At 38.1% G+C, this 19,644-nt stretch overlaps 1 protein-coding gene across 3 annotated transcripts in view; it reads right to left on the bottom strand.

The window, feature by feature from the left end:
• The window catches only part of LRBA (LPS responsive beige-like anchor protein), a 503,590-nt gene that overhangs the window by 108,329 nt on the left and 375,617 nt on the right, over positions 1 to 19,644 (bottom strand). For all 3 annotated transcript variants that reach the window (XM_053911800.1, XM_024569215.3, XM_045202618.2), the window contains exon 47: positions 3,808 to 3,960. In XM_053911800.1, coding sequence (XP_053767775.1) covers positions 3,808 to 3,960 — 153 coding nt within the window. The remainder of the gene's footprint in view (positions 1 to 3,807; positions 3,961 to 19,644) is intronic.

A 19,644-nucleotide genomic window follows, 5' to 3' on the forward strand; every position in this document is an offset into this window, starting at 1 on the left:
GTTCCAGGAAGAGAGACAGCTGCAACACTATATCCCCGTTCAACCTGAGGACCATCTGACTTTAATTGTAACACACAGCTTGATATGACTCTGGCTATGAGAAGCCAAAGTATCGTCTGTAATAATCTGGAAAAGCAGAAACCTGCCAACAGAGGGCTGAAGCAGGGACCTGCACTGTCTGGCTGCCTGACGGGCTGCAGGAAATATGATTAATGAGTAAGGTATAATGATATCAGGAACCCGATTAGCACCACAAAAAGGTCACAGATCAAAGTAGTATGCATTTCATGAGCTACAATCATTGCATAAAATCTGTGGACTTGAAGAGGTAAACCAGAAAGAGGAGGGGGATAAAGCCCTCACACGATAACATGCTAACAGTTACATAAAATACCACATACTAATAATTCAGTCACTTGTAGAAAGTTAATAGGAAATTATAAAATGAATCAATATGGACTGCACTGTAGGAAAGCTTTGTTCATCACAGGTATATAGTAAATATTTTTGAATGAACAAATTATTAAATTCTTTCATAAAGACACATGTAAGTAAAATCAAGAATCTTTCCTATTAAGAATTAAAATGATCAGAGATGGAAATATTTTAACTGTAAATTATGTTTGTATTTAATTTGCAGTGATTTTTTTTTTTGCTCTGTTCAGACTGTACGCTCATTCAGAACCCAAACTATGAAGACATCTGTAAAACTTGTAGGAAGAGAAATCACTAGAAGAAATGCTTAATATCTTAATGTTATAACAAATATTCAGTTAGTGTAAAACACTACTTTGTATATAACTTCATAGTCATTCTAACATAGTCTTAAAACAGGGACAGGCAAAAGCAAAATCTGATTGGAAAACAATTTGGTAAGTAGCCTCCTTTTCTTTCTTTCTTTCCTTTCCTGTTATGTATGTATTTATTTTTGTGCCCTTGGGAAACCAGCCTCAAACAGATTTGGCCCTTCTGAGAGCAAAATGGAAAGTACTGTCTGGAGAATGGCTAACCCCAATCTACACAATTAAATTTTCTTATCTGTCAAAATATTGCTGAAAAGCTTTAAATGTAATTAATTCAATGTCTCTGCCTCTTAGACCTCTTTTATTGCAAAGTAAACACACCAACAAACTTCTCTGTATTTTTAATAACACTAAATATGCTAATGATTAATAGAGAGCTGGTACGCTTGAGACTTAAAAATTAAATCATATTTGAGAAAACGCATTTCAACAATGAAATGATATGGATTTTATTTTCTTAAAAATTTATTCGAGGTCAAAGATGACTATTTATACTTTTCAAATATTATATAAATAGTATTTTATACTATTTTACCTAATAGTAAAATAAAAATTTTTAATGGTAATTCAAAAGGAACCATTAAAAAATGAAAAGACAAGGCCCTGGCTGGGTAGCTCAGTTGGTTAGAACGTTGTCCAGATACACCAAAGTTGAGGGTTTGATCCCAGGTCAGGGCACATACAAGAAGCAACCAATGAATGCATCAATAAGTGGAACAACAAAATCAACGTTTCTCTCCCCACCCTTCTCTCTCTCTAAAATCAATACCCAGAAAAAAATAAAAATAAAAAGACAAGACACACCACAGACTAGAGGAAAACTATTTGGAAAAGATATGTTAAATAAATGACTCTTATGGAGAATGAAGAATTCCTAAAATTAAATAATAAAAAGACAAACAGCTCAATTAGACATAGGCAAATGATTTGAACAAACAGTTCACCACAGAACATATGAGTGCAGAAAATAAGCCAGTGGAAAGGTGGTCAACATCATTAGCCGTTTGGGAATGGCAAATTAAAATCACGATGGGATACCTACCAGAATGGCTAAAATAAGACTGATGATACCAAGCCTTGGCAAGGATATGGAAAACCAGAACTTCATACATTGCTGGTGGTAATGCAAAATGGTAAGCATATTCTTATCATATGACCCAGCAATTGAACTCCTAGGAATCTATCTAAGATAAATGAAAATAGGTGTGTACCCTAAGACACATGCAAATATTCATAATAGCCTCAAATTGGACAAACCCCAAATGCCCATCAACTGGTCAACAGATACACAGGATCTGTTGTATCTTTACAATGGAATACTACGCAGCATTACAAGGAAATTAACTACAATCGACATATGCAGCAACATGGGTGGACCTCAAAAACATCATGCTAAGTGAAAGAAGCCAGGAAAAAAAAGGACTACATATCGCATGATTCCCTTTATACAAAATTTCTAGAAAAAGCAAAACTACAGAGACAGAATGAGTGGCTGCCTGGGCCTTGGAGTGGGACCAGAGAGAGACTGTAAACAGGCACAAGGAAACGTTTTGGAGTGGCCCACGTGTTCTAACGCTCATTGTGGTGATGGCTGCACAGCTGTATAAACTTACCAAAACTCAATGAATTTGTTCACTTTTTAAAAGGTGAATTTTGTGGTGTGTAAATTATAACTCAATAAATGTGTTTTAGAAGGGAAACCACAAAAACAATTGCGAAATGACTATACCTTCTGCTGACTTCTATGCTCCTGGGAAACCAAATTGCACAACTATAGACAACGGTCACATTTAAAATCTTGGCATCGCTCTCAATATCTTTCATAGCTAAGCTTTGTTTTTTGCTGTCATTTTAATAACTTAAGGAGAATCTTCAAAGGGGTGGGGAGTAAAAGTAACATGTAAAATACCTTCAGACTGAGATAGGAAAAATGTTAAGAAAAAAAAGACTGTGATAGAATATTAGGTACTATTTTCTGAGTGCCTACTATGAACCAGAGAATATTTTAGATATTTTACACACATAATAACAATCTTATAATTTCCAAATCACAAATGAGGAAACTAAGGCTCAGAAAGGTCAAATTCCCTAAGATGCCATAATCAGCGAAGTGATTGATCCAGGGTCAAGAAAACTATTCTAACTTCAAAGACTAGCTCTTTCCACTCTCCCTGCACTGCTTCCAGAATAAATAAAATGAAAAATGTCTGCAGTAATGGGATTGTAATTAGGATACCAAAGACAGGATTGAAATATAATTGTTGGTTCAAGGTGAGAAATGCCACCTAGAAAACTAGAATGCAACAATTTCCCCTAAGTGCATATTGCAAATACAATGCAATTTAAATTCAATCTTTAGTATGGAGTATAAAATATTATTTTTAAATACTTTTAAAGCTCCCTGATTCTTAACCTTTATGAAAATTAAAGGCAAAAAGGAAAAGTCATATGACTTTTTCATAAAACAGTTAATCCATGTAACAGAGAGTAGTAAGGAGTCCACTAGAGAGGGTTCTGAAGAACTGTTTGTAAGCACACTAACCGTAACTTTTTAAGCTTTCATGTTCTAAACATTACATGAAGAGTCCTTCAAAATACAGGGACAGAATGCAATCTGAGTATCTTGTTTCTACTACCAAAACGTGCAGTGGCCTTCTGACCCCGAACACAGAATCCTGTTCTGCTGCTGGTACAAGAAATCCATGTTCAAAAAAGCAGTTTAACTTACAACGTTGCTTATAGTTTTGAATTATCATATATATATATATATATAAAAGTAACCTAAATTCTGTATGAGAGAATTAATACAAACATTATCCCTTGCAAGTCAATAAAATTTTATCAAGTTTATATGAAGAATCATGAACTATGATGTCACTCAGTTATCCCTGATCAACTACGGTTTTGTCCAGAGCAGCAAGGGTTAATGGTTATAGGAACACTTGAAAGATACTTTGAGAAAAGAAAGGCCCCTGACAGACAGAGTAGATGATTACTATCTTACCAATCTGTTTATGCGAACAAATTCTTCTGGGGTTTTGGCCCAAGGAGGAAGTTCAACATCAGACACTACTGTCCCATCATCCATCACTCCAAGATTATAATTATTGAAGTTGACAAACATCTCAGGGAGGTAATAAAATTCAGGGATCAACTCCTATATAAAAATAAAAGACAATGTCATATTATAAATTGTAGAATGCTGACTAGATAGTCATAAAAGGCCCTGATGATTTCCTATTGTGCAGAAGAAAAACAAAATAAACATAGAAAAATTTTCTCTCTTCATTTCACAGCCCTATCACAAAGTTTCTGTTAAGGTAGACAGATCCCATCCAACCAATTTTAAATAATATCTTACTGGCTGGTTCTATGCTTTCCTTCAGATCAATTCTCATTACCTCAAAATCCTTAAATACCAACATTTGAGTAATTTATATTTGAGGTCTGACAAGATATAAACAGATTAACGTGCTATATCAATAACAACTTACGCAAGGTATTTTATGAGGTATATGGAATTTTTTCCAGAAAAAACAAAATCTTTACAAGCATTAAAATGTCACTGCCTTCAGTCCTTCATCAACCAGGAAGATACTCATTTTATTTAGTTATGGTTTAACAGTGTATTTTGGTATTTTGCTCACATTTCAAAATACTCAGATTTAGTTTTAAGGTACTAATACTGGTTTAAAAAAATCAAAATTGTAAAGTAGTCTAGAAAATGGCCTGCCTAAGAAATTGAGTAAATCAAATATGAGTTCAACAGGCTATTCAATAAGCAGAAAAATGCAGCCAGTTAGGTTTTTGTGTACAATAGGCCCCGTGCAGAACTATTTCGGAGGTCCTATAGATCAGACTGGAAATCCAGTCTCGACATGGGTCAGTGACTCAGTGGTCTTTCAGATGCCCCCTCAGGGCCAGCCAGGCAGGCCAGGCTTTCCAAACAGTTGAGTAAAATAGGGAGGTCATCAGATTTTGGACAAGGTCAGTATGAACTCATCAAAGTACAGAAAAAAAAGATGCAGCAGGAATGAAGCTATTATCACCTTCATCATCCATGTGAAATGCTGCTTGACTGTGAATTGTACATCCTGGGTTTACAATCACAGTAATTAACTACGCTGGCAGAAGTGAGCTTGTACTCCAAATGCCTGACAACCTCCTGGTCGTTCAACTTGAAAAACATTTAAACTAAGCAATGTTTTAAAAGTAAGAACACAGTTAAAAGTTTCACCATAAATGAAACGAAAAAGCAATCTTCCCCAAATTTTAAGATTCTCATGTCCAGAAGTGATGCATTTAAGTCTAATTGACAAACGGGGGTCAGACAGGTGTTATTTCATGCAACAAAAAAGCTACGGCCAATTTGAACTAACACTGGTTGTGTGAGATGAGTTAGGTACTAAAATAAACGCTTAATGAAATGTATCACTTATAATCTTCACAATAACTATACAAGGTAACATAGCATCTTCATTTTAAAAATGAATCTGGGCTCAAAAAAGTAATTTGCCCACGGTAACACAGCTGATTTACGGTAAATTTAGAATTCAGAACAAGATGTCTAACCCTAAACCTGTGTCCTAAATCACCAAGTAAGTATGGGTCCTACTCACACAGCACCCACCGTGTAAAATGTCTGACCATTTAAAATGTTTTCAACACATAATCTAAGTCAGCTTTATAAGTAAAAATGAGTAAACATAAACTTTTTGTTCTTTCTTGATAAACACTGGCTCTCCTGAAAAGACAGATACAGTACACATACGTACAATGTACATGTACTATATATATATTATTGGTATATGTTAATATATATACATGGTATTAATTACTTAGTAAGATTAATCAAACCAGGAAGAATTTTAGAAGTGTGCTGTAATTATTATCTACTCACATATGAAGGTAAGTCAACTTCATAACTATCTGTTAATAATTTGCTGAAGTGTACATTCCATATATTCCAACTTTGAGAAATTTACCAAAATGTCTTATTTTTACTCCCTGTTACCTGTGCTACTTCTACAGTAAGAAAGAGAACTACACCCAACTCGTGTCTTCAAAATCAAAGGCAGCATTTTGGCTTCAGTAAGTCCTTATCCTTTCCATTTCCATAATATCCACTTCCAGGCGTCCTGGCCTGTGCCACTCCCTCCCCATGCTGCTGTGCAGTGATTCTCCTAAGGCTTGCGACAATCATAATGGCTGAGCTGTATATGCTACATAGCTCCCAGGCTCTAAAACGCGGGCCTAAATTCATTTTTAAAATGGAGATGATACCTTACAGTCATTTCTATTATAAATCAAAGATATATATTACATAATAAAAATACACACAAAAAAAATCTCTGAGACAAAGACTAGAAAGAAGAATAAAACAAGTGACATTCCATAGCAATTCTCATGAAAAAAGAAGTCTTCAATCCTCATGCAGCACAGAAATTCTTATAATTTTGTATATTTTTCTGTCTTCTACATGTCACTTTATTCAGTTTGTTTAAAAAATGTACAAAAATATACTTGCACAAAATAGAAATGCTTTTCACATGTTATATCAGTTCTAAACTCAGTGAACAGAAATATATTTTGTTCTCAGGTCACTTTATTTAAACATGTAAATTTATAACAAATTTAAATTATTTTGTTACTTCCATGTCAACAGCTTATCCTAAATATAAATTTACTTAAGAAGAAATTAAATGGAGACCTCCAGTCAAGGTGGTGGCACAGGCCGACATGGCTCGCCTCCTCACACAAGCACATCAAAATCACAAATAAAATATAGAACCACCATCATTCGGAACCGTCAGAAATCGAGCTGAATGGAAGTCTGACAGCTATGGAATTAAAGAAACCACATCCACCCAGACTGGTAGCAAGGGTGCAGACAGGGAATGGGCTGGCCCCACACCCACGTGTGGTGGGTAAAAATTTGAGAGGGCTATCTCCGGAGCAAGGAGTCCCAGCCCCACATCAGGACTCGCAGCCCAGCAGTCCAGTGCCAGGAAGATAAGTCCCCTGCTCAGGCAGGATGGCCCCAGGCAAAACACAGATGGAGGCTGACCTTGGCCAATAAACAGTTACAGACCACGTCAGAGCACCACCACCCTGTCCCTGCATAGTGAGTGATCCTCCATGGAGGGTGGAGGTTGGTGGTCAGTGGTCACAGCCAATCTTTGCAGCTGACTGGCCTGGGTAAATCCCTCCCATTGACCTGCCAACAGCAATCAAGTTTCAACTGCAAGAGGTAGGTGTACTCAGCCCACACAAAGGGCGCACCTTAAGCACCCAGGTTGGGTGAGAGGGGAAGCTGTGGCACTGGACCCTACAGGACACCTACTACTTTGGGGCACGATATCAAGACACAGAGTCTAAGCAGCTCTACCTAACACATAGAAACAAACACAGGGAGGCTGCCAAAATGAGGAGACAAAAAACATGGCCCAAATGAAAGAGTAGATGAAAACTCCAGAAGAAGCACTAAACACAATGAGATAGGCAATCTATCAGATGCAGAGTTCAAAACACTGGTTATAAAGATGCTCATGGAGCTCAGTGAGGACCTCAGCAGCATGAAAACAATCCAGTCAGAAATGAAGGATACACTAGTTGAAATAAAGAACAATTTTCAGGGAGACAACAGTAGAGTGGATGAAGCTGAGACTCAAATCAATGATTTGGAACATAAGGAAGCAAAAAAACAACCAATCAGAACAAGAAGAAGAAGAAATAGTCTAAGAAACCGAGAACAGTATAAGCAGCCTCTGGGACAACTCCAAGGAGTCCAATGTTTGCACCACAGGGGTGCTAGAAGAAGAGAAAGAGCAAGAAATTGGAAATCTATTTGAAAAATAGAAAACTTCCTTAATTTGGGTAAGGAAATAGACATGCAAATCCAGGAAGCACAGAGAGTCCCAGACAAGATGGATGCAAAGAGGCCCACTCCAAGACACACTATAGTTAAAATGCCAAATGTTAAAGAGAAAATCTTAAAAGCAGCAAGAGAAAGAAAGTTAGTTACCTATGCAGAGTTCCCATACAACTGTCAGCTGATTTCTCAAAAGAAATTTTGCAGGCTAGAAAGGATTGGCAAAAAATATTCAGTCATGAAAAACAGGGACCTACAGCCAAGATTGCTCTACAGCAAACCTATCATTTAGAATCGAAGGGCAGATGAAGAGCTTCCCAGGCGAGAAAAAACTAAAGGAGTTCATCATCACCAAACCATTATTATATGAAATGTTAAAGGGACTTAAGAAAAAGAAGAGAATCAAAACTATGAACAATAAAATGGCAATAAATACATATCTATCAACAATGGAATCTAAAAAATCAAACTAGGCAAACAAGATGAACAGAGACAGAACCATGGATACGGAGAGCGTTTTGATGGTTGCCAGGTGGTAGGGGGTGTGGGGGAACGGGTAAAGAGGTGAAGGGATTAAGAAGTACAAATAGATGGTTACCGAATAGCCATGGGGATGTAAAGTACAGTATAGGAAATGGGGGAGCCGAAGACTCTGTACTCACGACCCAAGGACATGAACAATGGTGGGGAGATTGCCTGAGGGAGGAGATGCTGGGTGGAGGCGGACAACGGGGGAAAAATTGGGACCACTGTAATACCAGTATCAATAAAATGTAATTAATAAAAGAAAATAAATGAAGCAAAAATACACATAAAGCGAATGAGAAACTGTTCACAAAAGATAGGAAGAAAAGCACTTTTAAGTCTTACTGGGCCATGTTAAACTTTCAGCTATGCAATTTCTGACATGCCAGGAGGGAGGCAATAACAAACTCATCAATTTCTATTTTAACAATAGGTTTTATTTGTGCTTCCTACAAAGATTTCCTATAAATTTTATACAATGTACATTATAAAAGTATTTCAAAATTAAAATTTTATGCTTTATTATTTCACTTGAAAGTTATCAAGATATGAATTAGTTTTGCCCTCTTAATTTCTACCTCATACCCCCGTACCCCTTGATTTCAGCGAGCAGTCAGGCATCTCCAGAACTTCTGCATGGTCCGGAGCAGAGACGTCTTGAAGACATCCTCTTTTTCTATCTTTTGTGAAAGTCTAAGCAGGGATTATGTAATGTGTCCAGGAGAACAGGGTCAAAAGTTAGTGGTTTGAGAGACAGAAGCCACAGAAGAGAGAGGAGGTTTTCCCAAGATTAGGGAGGCAGGTTTCTCCAAATCTGTAATCAGCTTTCTTTCAGCCCCAGGGGAAGGAAATGGATGAAGTTAGGCTGGACCCAGGGGATGGTGAGTTGTGATTGGGTCCCAACTTGCTGCTATGGGGCCTCTTTGTGAATTAGAAAAGGGCAACCATTCTGGGCTATGCAGCCCTGAAGGGGACTCGGTTGGGTGAGTGGAGTGCATGCTGCACTTATGCTCCTGTTATTTGCGTCAGACAAGCACCCCTGCATACAAAACCATCTGCTGATGGACATGGTGGCCCACGACGGTACACTTTGGGAAGCTAGTCCCTTGGTGCCAGGAATGTTGGCACCAGCAAACACTTAACCCAAGCTTGGTATGATCAGCAGAGCTCTCTGCTTCCCAAAACCATGTGTCTTAGAGAGTGAGGATACGACAAAATGGAGTTAAGACGTGAGGGCCAATTTTCTAGGTACCACATAAGCCTAGATCTCATTCAATCTTGGGAAAAGGAGGTCCCTGTGTACCCCTTTAATGACTGTAATGAATTTCCCAGTAGCCTAATATGAAAAAGATTGAATTCAAATTGGGACATACTTACATACTTGAGGCTGTGGTTATGAATTTATATACACTTCGATGATACAAAGGGTGATGTGATGTATCATTATCACACACAGACATAAAAACATTTAGTTTTTCACCCTTTGCAGAGAACTTGCGTAGGCTCTGGAATATGGCTCCATAAGCATCTTTCCCTCTACAGATCACAGATTTAAACTGCTGAGAGAGAGTGAAAGGGTGCATTCATGAGGAGGAAAACGGTTGTAGGAACACGAGAAATTCAAAAGAGAAAAGGATGTCTAAAAGCTAGGATGGTCAGAGTAAGGTTTAGGGAGATGAACATAATTCAGTGCATTCCTCTAACACAACACTCATCACTCTGTACTGGGACTGTTGGCTTGTGTCTCCCTCTAAACTGAGGGCTCCACGAGACTGAGGATGTCATGCATCTCGGTCACTACCATACCACCAAAGCCTAGACATGGAATGTGACCCAAGCCAGGCACTCGGTGAAAATCTGTTGACTGAATGACTGAAAAATGGTATTCAAATTCAAGGATACATAAGCAGAGGGGGAAAAACCAGAACAGTCTGACAAGGGGAATATTTCAAAAAGAGGTATAGAGATCAGAGCGTGCATATTATCATTTCCAGTGATCAATGAGGAACTGTTTAACTGGTTTAGCGAGGACTATCTGTGCGAGGTGGGAAATACAGCTGTGGAGACATTGGAAGGGTCAAAGTGTGGAAAGCTTGAGTGCCAGGCAACAAAGTTTGGCGGCTTCTCCATAAGAAAAACATTTTTTCCATAAGAGAATTTAAAAAATGAAACTGAATTTAAAATAGAATGAATGTTTCCAAGAAATTTAACACTGAAGAGAAAGATCATGAAGAATCTACATATAGTACAACAAACATCATCAAATAAGCACAAATTAAGTAAAGGAACAAGTGTATATACTTAAAACATACAACCACCTCACTATAAGGAAATGTACAGGAATAAGTCAGTTGATAGGATTTGAATTATCCTCTTCAGTGTCAATAAACCTACTGAACTCAGCCAGGGTACACCAACATGTGACAAAAGAAGTAAGTACACACACAGCCTGAATTTTTCTATGGGTGACCGTGACATTCCAGTTACAGCGTGGAATTCCATCTTAATCCCAAAAGCATCTTTTTAAGAAACATCACTGGATATTACCAAATATTAGAGCTTAAAACTATCTCCTTTGACAGATGAAATTTAGTAACAGAGTCAAAGATTAAGTCTTTCTAATACTTCTAATGTAATATGTACAAAGTGAAGTATGTTTTATATTCATCAGAAGAGAACATTCAGCTCTAGATAAAAAACACATGTTCAGCAATTCTTTAAAACATGAGTAGAAAATGATAAGTAAACACTGACAGAAGACAGAGATATTTACAATTCGCATTTTCTCCTGACTTACTGACAATGATTTTAATCTCTGTCACTTAATTAGGCAGGTGGGTCTTAGGAGCAGGTAACACGGTCAAATGTATTGAATAGTCACCCAAAATAAAAATCTGAAAGGTTCAACCAGAGGTTATACTACAGTTCGGGATAAGCCCATTGCTTTGATCACAAATCCCAAGGCTTTCATGGTCTAATGATAAGGATTGGTTGTGACCACACATATGCTTCAGTTTTCTTTATTAAGGTACGATCCCCGCCGATACAAGTGGCCTCTGCGTGAGGCTGTGCGATTCTCCTGCTCAGAGCCACCAGTTCTGTCCACTGAACCAAAACCATTGACTTCAAACATATCTGGCACCCACGACAGATACTAATCTACTAACTCAAAGCAACGATATAATCAAAACCAGAATAAAAAGGAAGATGCTACATCACAGCTAAAGTGAAATTTTTATTTTATTCTTATTAAAATATGAAATCCTGCTGACTCAAATATCAGCACCATAGCAAGGTAACTAATTTAATGTACAGTGTTCTGAGAACATTGATGGTAATACAAATGCGCATGTGAAATTTTAGCTTCTCACCACTAGAAAATAATAGTTTACCAAAGAAAAATATATAAAAACAAGTTTTTAATGAACAAAAGTAAATGAACAATATATTATGGAAAAATAATGTACATGCTCTGATACATTTCAAATTCAAGTATTTGGTTTTTTTAGGCCACAAATTAGAAGGTTTTTTAAAAAATTAATTAGAGTTGAATTGTACCTATAAGGCATTTAAAATGGACTGCATATCTGAAAGTTTTCAAATTGATGTTGAAATTTAGTCTTTCCTTAGTTAGTAGATAAAATACAGTGTTTCCGTTTAGTGAAAGATACATAACAGTAATTTTTGAAACTGGAGAAAGAAAAATAATCTACAGCCCTTCTATAGAGATCCCATAAATATCATGTGGTTTCAGATATTAGAAAACTGTCATTTCAAATGCATTAAAATAAAGAAAAATCATAGATTACAAACCAATAGATAATAGATAATCTATCTCAATCTAATATAGTGAGGACAATAATTGGATTTGAGTCTTGTCTACTCAGATTACTGGTCACATGTCTTTAAATTAATTCAATTTTTCTGACCCTTACTCCCCTCAATTGCAATTTCTAAAACACAGAGTTACTGTGAGGCTAATATGAGATAATACAGAATTCTACATGCACATAAGATCTTATTGCTATTATTATTATCATCATTAATGTGATCCCTGGTAAATATCCCAAATTATAGGTTCAACTTGCCTGATTCTTAAAGTGAAAAGGATATTCACTGAATTATGTTCATTCATGAAAGCATTTAACATAATTCTATGGGCATTTAATGCAACTTACCTATCAAAATTAATGTGTCCACAAAAATATTTGAGACATCATAATTTCTACTAAATAACTATCACATTTAAAACAAATTTATTATTCTTTATTAGCAATGACAGTATGGCTTAACGTGTCTCGCTTTATGATGAATACCCTCCATATTTTATAGTTTTCTCCTGCTTTCAACACACTTTTCACTTCCATATTGGGACTGGACATTTTCACTGTGCCTGTTGCTTTTCCAGGACCCTATCCGCAAGGAAATTGTAACTTGGGAAGAGTTAATAAACATTAACAATGCAAACAACAGGTACGCTGTAGCTACCAGAAGAGAAGACATAAATTAAATGCTCACCTTAAATCTTTTCTGAAAAAGTTGTAAAGTAAGCACATATTGCTATGACTATGGGTGAGAACGGTTAATATCAGTGTCCATGAACACATTAATGAAGAGTCTAAATTTTTAATGTAACAAAAACATCTTTTGATCACCCGTAAAATAACAAATCACAGCTGATGTGTGTACATTTTTATCATTCAGGATGACAGGAACCTTTTCTAAGTGCCTTAAAAGATTTTTTTCCTGCCTAGTATGTAAGTAACATAAGAAGAAAAATATTCAGTGTTTCAAATACTTTTCACCAAAGAACAAAAACAAATCATTGTGGACACAAAAGGATAAAGTTCAAAGATAGAAACGAAAAAAGTACAGCAGGTCCTCAGATAACATTTTTGTTGATGAGATACCCTAGAAACCTAACTCTTGCTTATATCGGTCAGCCTATGGTAAAACTGGTTTTCTTGTATGTTGTTTCACTTAAGGTTGCCATTAAGTGAGGCTGCACATGGGTACATCACCTAACCCACTGCTGGGTGAAGAAAAGGGTTAATGTGATATGGCGAAATTAACAAATCTGCAAGGTATGTGTAAGTTATGTATAAAAACAAGGATGAACAGATGGCTAGTTCCGTTAGTGCAAATGTTTCATGTTGCAGAGAGAGAGCTGAGACAGCAGGAGCTCACACTAACGTGGGGGTGTGGAAGGCAGAGAGAAGAGGACGGGAAAGAGAAACTTGCAAAAAAAAAAAAAAACAATAGAATGAAAGAGAGGAGGGGTAGGGTGGAGGGAGGGAGGATGGAGGAAAAGAAGGGAGAGAGTACGTGAGCCAGAAATGTACAAGGAGTATATGGAAAGGGCGTTTAATTTTAGTTTCCTTTACCATTTAAAAATATTCAGTTATTTACAAATATGTCTGAAAAATAGGAAGAAACGATAAATATATTTTCACTAAGAAAAATAAAACTACCAAATCACCAAAGTTTATTTTAAACAAATACATCAAGAAATATATTTCCAGCAATTATGTTTTACTGTAGCTAAACACTTACTTAAAAACAGCTACAATGTGGATGCTATCAGCATCCACGGAATGTATTATGGTAGGCAGCATACACATAGGGGAAAAGGAAGCTAACTTATCTTTCAAATTACAGACCCCTGGGATTGCGGAAGTAGAATAGGGCAGTCAAAGGTCTCATGTTTTACAAATCTCACAAGGCACAAATAAAACCATTCTATGACCGACCATCTCCATTTTGTATTCTTTAACAAATGTGGGCACTTAAAACTTTTAAGGGTTAATTTTTAAAGCTAAAACTAATTCTTGTAATATTAATGATAGTCATTTAAAAATATTATTTAGTAATATCTCAGGATTTAATTGCATTTTATTTACTTAATTGTAATTGCATTCTATTTACTAAGTAAATATGCTGTATAGCATATTTATAATATGCTATACTGAGCCTGCTAATTTTATAACAATATAAACTTTATATTCATCACTAATAATACACAATAGATTATAAGATGGATTTTCAAACTGAGTATACAAGGTATGACAAGATGCCCATATGGACTTCTTTTGTAAAGTTATACGAAGTACAGAACTCAATCCATCTTAATTATAAAAACTGTAGAAAATTGCACTTACTAACAACTCTCGGTCAGCAGATGACAGTCAGCTTTCAGTTTTCTTGTGGCCAGAAAAGCCCTGCCTACAATACGGGGTGCTATGACCCAGTCTGTGTGGAGCACATGTCCACTCGGGGTTTGCTGTGCCCCTCTGGCTGGGGTGGTCATACACTCTCTTCTTTCTCTTCTAATGAACTCTCCCTTTTTCCCAGCTCTTTCCCTGACTTCTCTTTTTCTGGCATCTTTAAATCTATTCATTCCTTCATTCAGTCAATATTTGCTGATTTCTAACTAATTACAAGGCATGTTCTACATGCTGAGGTTACAAAGGAGATAAAACAGAAAATTCCCACTTGCATAGACTGTTAGTGATGGAGATAAACCAACCAACCAACCACTGTATGCGTATCATGTCAAATAGTGGCTAGTGTGTAAAAACATGGAACAAGGGGATACAGAATGATTTTAGAGCAGGTGCTCAGTGTAAGTCCACTCTGAGGAGGTGGCATTTGAGCAGAAACCTGAATGAAAGCAATGGGCGAAGCAAATACCTGGGGGCAAGTGGTGCAGGCACAGAGAACCTTTTACACAATATGCCACCCAAACAGGAGTAGGCGTGGCATCTTTGAGCAGGAACAACAGCAAAGGCAAGTGAGGCTGCAGGAGATGAGCAATCGGAGAGGCACCAGATACCATGGGCCTCAGTGGCTACATTAAGGACCTGAACTCTGTTCTCAGGTGAGCCATCATTGGAGACACTTGACCAGAAGAATACGATCTTATTTATAATACAAAAAGGTTATCCTTGCTGTGCCGTGTGGAGAAAACACCACGTGGGAAACAGCTGGAGTGAGACATGATAGTCGCTTGGGCTACAGTCCTAGGGATGGAGGTGGTGATAACTGGGCAGATTCTGCACGTACTCTGTGGGTGGAGAGGCTGGGCAGTGTGCTGTGTGTGAGAAAGGAGGAATCCAAGATTCCAAGCCTCCTAAAGGCCTGAGCAAACTCAGTAAATGGTGCTGTCTTTCACTGAGATGGCAAACACTGAGGGAAGACAGGACTTTTTTGTTTGGGGTAGAGAAGAGGGCATTTAGAATGCCTGTGACCCAGCTGTATAAATCTAGAATTCAGGGGCGAGCCATGACGTAAGATGCAATCACTAGGGAGCAAGTGTTCACACAGAACAGATGCAAAGATGAAGCCCTAAGGTAATCCAACGATGTAGGGTATGGAAACATGATAGCCCAGTAAAGAAGACTGAGAAAGAGGATGAAGACATAGCCAGAAGAGGGTGGCTGCTTAGTTCAAAAACCAAGTGAAGAAAACATTACAAGGAAAATGAATCAATTAATTGCTTCAATAATGCTGACAGATCAAGTATGATGAGAACTGCAAATGTGCGTTAGACAACATGGAAAATGTTTATTAATGACCCTGACAAGACTGGTTTCAATAAAGTAGTGGGAAGTCAACCAAATGCCATGTCCTAGAGAATTATTTTTAACCTGTCCCTTGAATTCATCCCTTTAGCTGGTTGAGGAACTTTACACCTTTCCTTTTAACTAGCTGTACTGGCCTCCTGACAGTTCTCCCTACCTCAGGCTCACATCCTCTTTCCCCCGTCCCTGGATCTATTTTAAACACTCCTGCCAAAGTGCTTCCTTTCATAACAGAGACAATTATGTGGTGCTGCTGCTCGAAAATCTGCGATCGCTCTCATTGCCAAAGCTGGGGCTAGTACACTACAGCCCAAGGGCCCAAAGTGACCCCACCTATTTTCACAAATAAACTTTCATTGGAACTCGGTCATACTCATTTGTTTACTTGTTGTCTATGGCTACTTTTGCACTACAGTGGTCCAGCCGAGTAGCTATGACAGAGATTGCATAGAATTCAAATCGAAAATATTTATTATCTGGCTGTTTACAGAAACATTTTGCTGACCTGTCCTACAGAATTAAGTCAAATATTTTCCGAATGCTACCAAGAGTCTTCATATTAGAGCACAAGTCACTCCGTATCTCTCCTTGTTTCCTGTACACCAAGTACCTAAGACCAGTTAGCAGACCAAGAAAGCATTCCCTACTGTGCAACGCATTTTCCCTAACTCCGTTCATGTGATTCTCCTTGCTCAGAACACTCTTCTACGTGTTGTCAATGTATTGACTTAATAAACATTGAATTTAGTGCCTACTGTGTTTCAGGAATTGTTTTCAGCTCTAAGGATAAAGCAACGAGCAAAAGAGTCCAGATTTCACACTCAGGGGCAGCTCATGCTCCAGTAGGGTGAGACACAGTAAACAAACCAGTAAATATACGTATGTCAGATGGTGAGTGGTATGAAGACAAATAAAACTGGGAAGTGAGTAAAAGTGCATGGGGTGAGTGATGCAACTTTGAATAGGGAGGACAGAGAATGCCTTACTAAGAAGGTGATGTTTGAGCAAAGACACGAAAGGAAGGAAGAAATAAATTCACAAAGATTTCTGGATGAAGTTTTCAAGTGAAATAAACAGTAAAAGCAAAACCCCCAAGGTGGAAAGATTCCTGGAGTATTTGAAGAATGCCAAAAAGACCCCATTTAGCTAGAACTAAATGAGCAAGGGCAAACAGTACCGTAAGAGGTCAAGAGGTAACAAAACAGGAGGCAGCCTAGGGTCTCTTACAGTGTAAGGGCTTCAGCTCTTACTCATCTGGAAAACCACTTACTAAGAAAGGGAAGACTATGAGAAGAGCAGGCACGACGCAATAAAGATCAGGAATTTGGTTTTGAATGCGTTAAGTTTAGGATACATTTTATGCGTTCAAATAAGGATGGTGAGGAGGGAGTCAGATATCAGGACAAATGTCCAAAGTACAGACATCAATTTAGGAGGTTTGTTAAAACTCCCTTGCATCTTTTAATACATACAACTCAAATACTACATGTTCTGTGAAGTCATTGACAAACCCCTTCTCCCCAGTGTGAATTAATTTCACTTTGTTTTTACCTATTTTTAGCATTTACCATGGCCTAACTTGTCCTGAAAATAGTTTGATGCAACCCTGTCTTTCTCACCTGGAGATATGGGAAGTAGAGACCTGGCTTTATCTTAACGTTTTAACCCCAAGTGCTCGCTACTATATACTGCATAAGATACACAATCAACAAAAGCTGAGCTAACTAAAAGTGTTTGTGGGGATTTGAACTCACCTGCCATAGGAAGTTTTCCCCCTGAGGGCGTGGAGGCCAGACACCTGGGCCGTAACTAAACTGGCTCTTCTGTGCTCTCTACACACATGCCCAAGTCAAACTTAATTCGTCTTTCTCTCTCATCTAAGACAAATCAATCTCCAAATCCTAACAATTCTCACCTCTTAAATGTCTTAAGTTCATCCACACATTTCTCTAGTGCCATAATCACTACTGGGTTTAAGCGTCCACTGCCTCTGGCCTAACTCCTTTGACAGCTCACAGACTCTTCCCACTCTCGCTCTAGTAAAGTTGGCATTCAAACTCCAGCCACCTGCATCTCCTAGAACCGCGGCACCTGCTCATGTCACTTCTCTGTGTCCCTCCCGTCTCATGTCTCCCTGCCAGAGCATTTGAGGCCCAACAATGCAGGCCCTGGATTTTGTCTTTCCTCTCCCTTCTCTGCTGTATTATGAGCCCACAGAGCCCTTGTACACGGAATAGCTGGGGCGGTTTCATCGTCAGTATCTGCTCTAGGGCACCAGTTCATCGATGGCAATGTTTTATTTGGTGCTGCATCAACCAGGGCCTAGAGTAAAAAACTTAAATGCTGAATGCTATCTCAGCATTCTGTCAAACTTTTTACTCTAATTTCACTTTTAGCAAAGGTTGTTTCAGTAATATATTATTGCACTAAATTCTGAGCTTCCGGAGAAATACGATTCACCAATAATCTCCCTTTCGGATGCATTTACTCCTGCACCCTTTCTAAACGAGTGAGCCTTGGGGACAGCTGTGACGGCTTCCACCCGAGTCGGCCAGTCAATCATCCCGCAGGACGGATGACAAAGGATTCCAACTGCACTGAGTCGGATCACACTTAACCATTGGGGGTAATGCACTGACACTAACGGTACCTGAAATGAACACGCTGCCTACAGAAGCTCAGAGATTTGCCTAATATTTAGATGTGATTGTGTAGTGAAATTCATTCAGCCTTCAGGAGCCTGTGATTTGTTCCACAAAATTTAGTCATAATGGTTCAGGCTGAAGATAGTTACCCATTTTGCACCTCAGTTTCTAAACTTAAGTGGGTTTTTAAGACTTGAAACAGAGAGCCTGCCGAGGATTAAACATTATTACTTATCGCAGTGATGCTTCTCCAACCCAATTTTAGCACCTTCTACTCCAGTCCTCAAAACTACCTGTTTTGGCCACTCCCTGTCCGCTCATACTTAGATGAAGCCCAGCATCAGGAAAGGTGCTGCTCAGAGAGGGGAAGGCGCTCACCTTTCCGTAAGCACCAAGCTGTCCCCGGTGGTTTCTGAAGCAACACCCGACACCTGCACTGCCCACTGGAGCAGCCACCAGCCACAAGTGAACACTTAACACTTGAACTGTGGTTACACTTACATGGTGTAACTACAAATACACATCAGACCTCAAAGACTTAGTGTGGAAGAAAAATGTGAGATATCTAATTAATAGTTTCACATTGCTTATATGGTGAAATAAGTATTTTAGACATACCAGGTAACAGATTATTAAAATTTCACATGTTTTTTCAACTTTTTAAAAGGTGACTACAAGAAAATTTAAAATTGTTTAGATGGCTCACAATTGTGGTCTGCATTCTATTTCTGCTGGACAGAGTGGTGAGCCTGTGTAGAGAACTGAGCAATGCTTCTGAACTGTTTCCCAGGCACAACAAAAAGCGCCACTGAGGGCCTGTCTCAATGGAACCCCAAGGACGCACAGAAATACAAGCGATGCCCCGAACTGGAGAGAGGCAGTCACGCTGGAAGTGAAAGACTGCTTTTAGGGAACTCGAACAGGGCCACTCTCTTCTCTGAAGTAAAAAGAATTCATACTTTTACCTTCACTTCATAGGAATAAACTTTACTTTTTAGAAAACTATTCTCTCAGTATTAGCAGAATGTAAAAAATATGGATTCTAAGATATTAAAGTGACAGTTCCCCTTTAGCAAAATAAAGAAAGGTTAAGTACTAGAAATGTTATATTATTATGTTCTGAAAAAAAAATCTGTTCACCTCACAAAACTTCATATTTGTAAAATAGCATAAAACCATTTTAAAGAACATATCAATCAAGGCAATACTTTAGAATCCAC

This window comes from Desmodus rotundus, chromosome 9 (genome assembly GCF_022682495.2).
Source record: "Desmodus rotundus isolate HL8 chromosome 9, HLdesRot8A.1, whole genome shotgun sequence".
Classification (NCBI taxonomy): Eukaryota; Metazoa; Chordata; class Mammalia; order Chiroptera; family Phyllostomidae; genus Desmodus; species Desmodus rotundus.